The 9,069-nt window shown below is 28.8% G+C and overlaps 1 protein-coding gene across 1 annotated transcript; it reads left to right on the forward strand.

The window, feature by feature from the left end:
- Positions 1-484: 484 nt before the first annotated feature.
- On the forward strand, positions 485-8,400 carry LOC124355593 (O-acyltransferase like protein-like). Its single transcript, XM_046806755.1, has 6 exons — positions 485-628; positions 1,156-1,315; positions 3,287-3,481; positions 4,686-4,830; positions 6,489-6,678; positions 8,249-8,400. Exons 3-6 carry the CDS (start codon positions 3,420-3,422, stop codon positions 8,398-8,400), a joined length of 549 nt encoding a protein of 182 aa, XP_046662711.1. The 5' UTR covers positions 485-628; positions 1,156-1,315; positions 3,287-3,419.
- Positions 8,401-9,069: the final 669 nt, after the last annotated feature.

Genomic DNA, 9,069 nt, shown 5'->3' on the forward strand with positions numbered 1-9,069 from the left:
TCAACCTGATTTTGACTAATTCTCAAACACTTTATTATCTTACCTATTATCTTAGACTTTAAACTGCCTTTTTAACCATTTTTTATGTGTAACTCGTATATTTTAAAACCTCATATAAGTAACCTAAATAAAACATACTACCAGATATAACACCATTAGTAATTTTCACAATTTGACAATATGTTCACTCAGAATTAATAAATCCTAGCTATTAGTTTTTCACGTTTAGTTTCAAGCTTTCCTAATTAACATTTTTACCAATCGCAAAACTAAATAAAAATTATTATGTATTAAAAAAACAATAAAATAGCGTTGTCTACTGTCGTTTTTATAAACGTCAATGTGGTTTTGGAATTAATCAAATTATTCATAAAATGTATATGCAAATAAGAATTTTAGATAATTAATAAACTTTACACTAACAAAGTAATGGTGGAAATAATTTAACGAATTTATTGGATTTCCAGGTTTCACATTCTTTTATTTCTGTAGTATTGGAAATAAATACTTCGTCGGTCGATGGGTTTTTCTTAATTGGGGGAGCTACTTTGGCTTACGGCTTCTTTAGGAGAAGTTTATCAAAGTTCCAAATCAAAGTTGCCACGTTTTACATAAAGCGGTATATCAGGTACGTAATTCTCACATTGTTTTATTGTTCACAGACAACTTAAACAGATAAAAATATCTTTAAGGACTATACATATATATTAATAATTAAACATATGCGAGAGTAAGGAACTAAATTTAATTAACAACTCACTGCACATCAGAAATAAATCACGTCTTTATAATACTAAACTCACATTTAACATTAAAGCAGCAGAGATTTATGACTTGTAAATATTGTTTCTACTAATGAAGAGCTTATGAAGCCGTTTTTAAAAAGCTTTTCTAAACTTATGGAATATGTTATACTTAGGGAATAATGACATGAAACTTTCTACAGATAGACATTATAATATATAAAATCCATTTAAACGTTCTTTCAAAAAATGCGTATAGGCCATTTTTGTAGTACTAATTATTATTATAATGTTATTATCTTTAAAATAAATTGTATACATGATTAATTATTTTAATATTCTTTATGCATATTAAAATATAACAAACACAACTTAATTATTATGTCTTCTTATATATTCTTTTTATGGGTAGGTTAACTCCTTTGCTAATGCTGTTGATGCTGTACTATTCAACACTCCTAGTACACGTAGGGCAAGGACCACTCTGGCACGAGATTATTGTAGAAGAGGAATATTGCAACGAGAAATGGTGGGCTGGTCTTCTACATATTAGTAACTACCTAGAAACAAGAGTAAGGTGCTTTTAAATTTTAACTCATTAGGAATTACGAACATTGCTTTCTATAATTTAGATGTGGGTCTTATAATGCATTTCTAATTCAATTATCTTTCCATATTCTATTAACAGTCAGTATAGACACACAAAAATTACATTCCGTTTATACTTATGTTATGTACTTTTATTCTTAGATAAAAAACACTTTACTCGTCTTCATTATTGCTATTAAGATTATTTTAATATTTCTACTGAACTTAAATATATATATATATATATTATATATATATATATATATATATATATATATATATATATTTTACCATGAAAAATCAAAATATTGTCGTCTTCTCTTACTATGAAGATGATTAGAACGAGACTATAAAGTATTTACTTACAATATGATCTAGTTGGATTTTGCTTGTTTTTATTCATGGCTTTACAAATTTTTTTATTTTCTACTGTGGTTATTATTGATCCAATTTTGATTAAATCACTCAAAACATGTTGCATTTGAAGTGACTAAAGTAGTTATAGCTCTAAACATTCTCATTGATAAAATCATATTTTTTTGAGTTAATATGGCATATATAAAATGTAGGTTTTATTTTCTATTTGATACTTCTGAAGAATCGTGGTTTTGTTATGTATCTCAAGGGTTCAAATTAATTCCCATCCCCAATAAATATAGATTTTTCTAATTTTTAATTCGTTAAAAAGTCAATTGAATGTGTATAAATGTGAACAGTGTATGTTAAGCACAATATTGATGACAATAACATTATAATCTGAATTCCTGAAGGTTTGATAGTTTAGTATCGTAAATTTCTTTTTTCTAACAACTAAAATACTATGATTAAGTAAGAGATTACCTGTAGAATATTACCAAACTTTTATATTCGGAATAAAATAATCACCAGATCTGCAAGTATCGTGTACTTTAATTTGCTCTGGTGGTTGTATGCTATAAGAAGTATTACATGTTTAAAATACAAGTACTCATTCTAGAATATCTTTTTTATGTCATACATAGTAGGTACTCCAAATTATTTCTTGACGTCTAAGTCATCTAGCTCCGACAACTTATTGGCTAGACGTTTATCTTTAAAGTGCTCCTAAATACGTTAGCCTGTATATCTGAACACGAAAAATATGTATTCAAATCAATTTTGACTAAAATATTTATTGTTGTAGGATCATAATTTAAGTTTTTAGGCATTCTAAACCCAATGCGAGAGAGCTTCACAATGAAAAACATTATTTAGTGGATGTTGGTTGCGAAGGAATGTTAATGAAGTCTTTCCCAATTTCTTTAAACATTTTAATTTGTCTTAGTAAGTAATAATACAACACTGGTCGTTTTCAGACAATGCCATTAATGGATATAATGACATTTTTCAATATTAATTTTCATACAAAATGTTTATATTTAAAATGAAGGTATTAAAGTTTTCTGTCCTCTAATTGTACATTAAAATTAGGCTATAACAATAAACTTTACGCTAATATTTTTTCTGGTTATTGAAAATATGTTCCTCCATTTACGAATAATCTAATTGTTTTTGTGTAGGAAAATGTGGTCAACTCGTTTAGTAAAAACAATGTGAAACTAACTCATTTTAATTATATGGGCTTACGAATTCCAAATATTGTTTACAAGTACAACGTAACGTTATATCTGAAAAACAGGGTATGCTCTTAAAACAGCATCCTTATCAGAGTTCTTACAAAAAAGAAACTAATATATGTCACTAGATTATTATATATTATGGAAAATTATGTATTATAATAGTATTAAAAAATTGGGATATCGTTATTTGTAAGTATTATGGTATCGTTGTATGCATTTCTAGAGTTCTTCAGCAATCAAATGTACAATTAATTAATTCTTACCAGAATACCGTGTTAAGTGTGGTTTAATTAATCAAAATTATTGAATAAAATTTGCACAATAAATCTACTATTGAATACTGTTTTCACTATCCAGTGTGTCGGGCAGAGCTATTACGTGGCATGTGACTTCCAGTTCTACCTTATGTCCCCTCTGTTCCTGCTACCCCTCATTAAAAGGCCCAGGATGGGTTGTGTCGTCACTGTGTGTAGCCTCCCTGATATCCGCTATGATTGCTACAGTCAACGCTTACATGAAACAGATTGGATCTGGAACTATTTTAAAATATTGGTAAGTAGCTACTCTGATCACTGTTCTAAATAAAGCTTAAAAAATAAATAATACGTACAAGGTTTTATTAGTACACATAGATTATTATGGCAGAGAATTGCACTATTAAACGAGCACAGACATAAAATACTTTATTTTCTTAAATGTTATTATTTTAGGGGGTTTAATGAAAATTATTAGTCTATTTATTAAAAATATTACGAAAAAGAAGTTCAAATATTTTAAAATTCATAGTTATGAACTTAAACTCGAATATATCATAATAGTTAACTGTTACAGTCTGCTTATTAGCTTAATTGCAGCCCTGTAACTGAAAGAATCTGAGATTTATATGGAATTTAATACTCTTTTAAATACAGATATGGTAATAACATATCAGTATAGTAGAGAACAACATGATTTTTGAAATATACAATCGTCACCTGTACAGAAATAGATCGTCACCTATTTATGCATTTATGCATGGTATGCATTCTGAGCATTAGCCCAATATTAAAAATGCCTAATAATTTAAAAAAAGAGGTACAGAATCACTTATTTTACTAAGCGTACATAGTTACTAGCGTGAGCACAAATCATTTTAATTTTGATACACTAGATAAAATAAAACATACAAAAACAGGACGAAATATAGGTATATAGCTCTAAAATGTATATACCTGGGAACCGTTAGCTATAAGAAGAAGCAAATACAGCAATATTAAAAAATACTCGCGATTGCACTTAATATACTACAAACACGAACGAAGATGATGAAAAACAGTCTTTAAAATTGAGACTTCCTTAGCAAAAGTCCCCATGTAATAATGAACATAAATAACAAAGTATATATTTAATTGTGAAGTAGTATTTTAAAGCTGCATTTTACCGATGCGGTTATTCAATGCTCATGTTCTGTACGGTGCAATGGTTGGTGCTCACTCGAGTCACTGAGGACAAAGTTGTTGCCCAGGCCTTTTGTATATCATATTATTATTTTATGTAGGAACATACAATGTATATATGTGATACATTTTTTTGTTTTTAACGCTGAAAATCTTTTTTATACATGATGAAGACGGTTGTTTCCAATCCGGGAATTTTAGGCAAAACTTTTTGTTTGATTTAGAAAATTTATTTGCTAAATTTGGAAAGCTGCATAGGTACTTATGCACTACTAAATTTACTGTATGAATAATTCATTACTTTTATGGTTTCACATTAGGCAACACGATCGTAACGTGGTGTTTGACGATCCCTTCAACTACTACGGGTTCCACTACAGGTTACCATCGTTCTGTATGGGCCTAGGATTGGGATACTTCCTCTTCCATGTCAAATATGAAAAACATAGTTTTGTCTTCACAAAGGTAAGTAAAATTAAGTTCAAGTAATAAACGTCCAATTAGTTCATGTAAAATTCCAGTAATTTTAAGTGTATCGCTTCTATTTCATTAAATAATTAAATATCTTTAATTAAATAAAATTTTTACTTATATGAAATTATGACTTTCATTATTATTTTAATATCACAACATTTGACACTGAATTAAATCACTATAACCGAATGGTAAAAGTTATCTGTAATTTAAACTAATGAGAACGTAGGTTCTAAATTGTATCTAAATCAGATATTAATCTTCCTGAAGTGCCTTTCTAATATTCTACCTCTATTCCTCTTATTATTTTCTGTTTAACCAGATGCTTTGAATTTAACTTAATTTAAGCTTGGTTGTGCAAAACACTTAGCGATTTAATCTACCTTTCCAGTAAGTACAAAATCTTTGAAGTCATCTCCCAGGTATAGAAGGAGAAGATCAGTAACATGGTTGCCGATGATCATCTAAACGTAAAACTAACATAGACGTCAGAGTTTTTCCGAATTAAGGAATTATGCTAAATATTTTGGAACGGAACTGATCTTGTGATATTCAACATGCTGAACAGTACACTCTGCATTTAACCGGCAAACAATGATACTTTTTATATGAGAAAATATGCTTTGATAATTTGATAATTTAATTGATAAAAGTCAGTAAAATTTAATTATTAACACAATGTTCACTGTATTTACGGTAAAGCATTCCTTCAACTTTTAAAATTGTTAGAATCCTACCTCTTATATATCGTCAGTTTTTGAGCAATATTTCGCCCAATAGGCAATACGTATTTTTTTTATTAAAATGTCAATAGGAATATAATCCTTCAATTCGTGTTACAAAATGCTATGGTTTAGCGAACTGAAAACACTTTAACAGTAATCAGAAAATTTTTCCAAATCTCTGATTCAAGTTTAAAGAATACCTCCACTTTATGGACTAATTTGTTGTATTTTAACAGGTTTTTTTTGTATAGTATTATAAAATGCATATTAGTTTCATAACCCGGTGCAAGAATGTATGTTTTCGGTACGTTAAGGTGTTATATAAACGAGGCAAAGCAGAAGACGGAAATATAAGCTCCTAAAGATAATTTACCTCCACGTTGTTGACAATGGTATTTTTTAGACAAAGTTTAACACTTACACGTTTGATTTAATTTATATTATATACTACTCAACAGAGTAATACCTTTCATTTTACAAATCAAAAAGAGCTCTGTGTTTTGCACTTACTTCTATTGAAGTAATAAGAATTTTTAAGGTTGCCACACTAAAAACACATGAATTGTAGGACTGGTTCTAGTCATATCACCGTTGTATGGTAGCGAAAAACATTCAATTCATAGACTTGTTTATGTAAACAAATAAAAAAAATCTGTTATAAGTCCAGTAATATAAAAAATGTGTTTTCCAGAACTGTGCTATAAAATTATTTTATTTGCAGAAAAGTAAGTGCAAAATATTTCTCTTTAAGTTGTACTTTTTTATTATATTCAACTTATCACGCGTAGGTGATCTTCTTTATCGAGAACACAATAGTTTTCTATTTTATACTAATACTTATAGTACAATCTGGAATTAAATACCATAAAAATACAAAAACTAAAATGGTGACTATTCATTAATTCAGACTTATTCCTGTTTCAGAAGTTTTGGTGTCTGGGCTGGGTGTCTTCGGTAGTGTCCCTGTCGGTGTTCGTCGTTGCCACCGTTATTGTCAGCAATCCTAACCACAAATTCTCTCCGTGGATGGATCCTTTATACCAGGGCTTCCAGAGACCCGTATTTTGCGCTGGTCTATCTTGGATCATATTCGCCTCCTTCCTGGGTTATGGCGGTAAGTCATATTAGTTTTGGCACGTGGTAGGGTAATACTGTTGTTCTTGTTGAATATGAAATCATTACAATTTGAGATATATTATACTGAACATAAACGGAAATAATAAGCTATGTTTTTTATAGTAGGCTACGTTAAAAAGTTCTTAGTGTATAAAATACTTTTTATATTTTTCTGTTTACACTTGAAAGTTTTAAATAAGTAAGTACATATTAATAAGAATAATATAAGGTGAATTTTTCTTGTATATATGTATATATATATATATATATGTATATGTATAACAATATTTGTATATATATATATATATATATATATATATATATATATATATATATATATGTATATGTGTTAAAATTTAATGGTATTCGAGTCAGTAGAGTTTAATTGTTATTGGTGAACTTCATAGGCAGAAGTTTTAAAGGCAGGAAGTGTATCCTAACAGCTTATAACTTAGTTGAGAATAACATTTAAACTTTTAATAGGCCAAACCATTAAAACTTAAGAAGAATTCTTAACAAACTAAGCTAACTAAACTAAGTCAGGGTTTCATTCTGTTGCGATTGAAAATAAAATAAAATAGAATCTTTTTGTTTAGAAGTAATCCGTTTTTTTTGTCGTGACAGAAAACCATCTGTATTAAATTAAATTTGTAACCGGTAATATTTTAAATAAATTTAAAAGTCAAACAAAGTTGGTTAAACTCTTTGGATAAACTTTAGTCTCAGGTGGGAAAGTTTAAGTAGTAGGATTAAGAGGACTTGAATAAGAGCAAGGGTATCTTTTGTGTAACTAAACATTACGCAAAACACTCTTTACTAATCTTAATTATTATCTCTTGGTTGAAATGAAGCAAATGAATTATTTACATATTTAAATTAAGATGTCTATTACGGGAAAACTCGTATTAGTATTATAGAAGCTGTGCATTATAGCCTATTGACCTTAGTTTTTTCGCACATCTAAAAATATTGTACCATAAGATCAATTCAATCAATAATGACGCTTACCTTCCGATATTTTGTGTATTAGATATGGCTATAAGTATGTTTAATACGTTTTTGCGCGATGAACTATTTGCAGGTGGCTATAACATGTTTTTATTGTACTAGTATAGTTTCTCGTATTGAAACGTGATGTTACAAACATCACAATTGAACTTCAGGGTAATTTTAGGCGGAATGTGGTTATCCTCATTTGTGAAATCCTGGTAGATTGAGGAATTCATTATGGCTGTTTGGTTTCTTTCAGACAACCATAAGAGCCGTAGACTGTTGACAATCACGTTTAAGGAAGAACGGTGATGTCACGTGATCTACCAAATAAATTTTGTAAAGAGTGTTATTGGAGTAAAATGTGATTATTTTAACATCAACTCTAGTAATATTTATCTCCTGTTTTACTCTTTTACACAATGTTCAGGTTATATACATTCAAAGTTAAAAATAAAGTCGACAGTGTTAATAAGTATAAATTAAAATTTTTCTAAGTATTTATTTTTAAATTTATAATAACAGGAAAATATATAGGTAATTGTAAAATGAATTTAAATTTATTGGCGATTTTACAGGGCTGCTAAATCAATTTCTATCGTGGCCAGGATTCCGCCCTCTTGGCAAACTTACGTACGGCGTGTTCCTGCTCCACTTCGTCGCCATCTTTAAGCAATCCTTGAGCATCCAGGATCCCATGATATTCAGCCTCACCGAATTGGTTTGTTAATTACATTTTTTATAGTTCTTTAAACCCTCTAAGGTACAAAGTCATTCACCACGGTTTGAGCCCACGTTTTCATAATAAATCCTAATAGCAAAGTAGAAAAAAACCCAAAACCTTGTAAGTTTGTGAAGATAAACATTTAAAATCTGTACAGTTCTAGAACCACGACAAGAAAATCATAAATCTTAAATCTGACATAATAGTCAAGATATACATATATATATATGTATATCTTATATATATATATATATATATATATATATATATGTATATATATATATATATTATTAAAACTAATATATTATTAAAACATATTTGAAAAAGGATTATTGAACATGGATATAGGAATCAATTAAACATTATTAAAAAGGTACTGTGCTAAAGATGTAAGGTAAGTATAGATATGATGTAGCTGTTAATCCAAAACATACCCATCTTGAAATTTTAAACCGTGATTTTGTTCAAAAAAACTAAACGGGTATTCATGTTTGTTAACCTGTAATTTTTATTTAGCTATACAATGTGTGCGGTGACCTGATAATCAGCTTCGCCTTGGCTTTCGTCACATATCTTACAGTTGAAAATCCATGTATTAGACTTCTATCGTACCTGTTGTCAGGTAAGTGGTACATTCATACATATCAACAAAATATTGTTAGCTTTTGTTCTGAT

The sequence above is a fragment of the Homalodisca vitripennis genome, chromosome 2 (assembly GCF_021130785.1).
Source record: "Homalodisca vitripennis isolate AUS2020 chromosome 2, UT_GWSS_2.1, whole genome shotgun sequence".
NCBI classification, from domain to species: Eukaryota; Metazoa; Arthropoda; class Insecta; order Hemiptera; family Cicadellidae; genus Homalodisca; species Homalodisca vitripennis.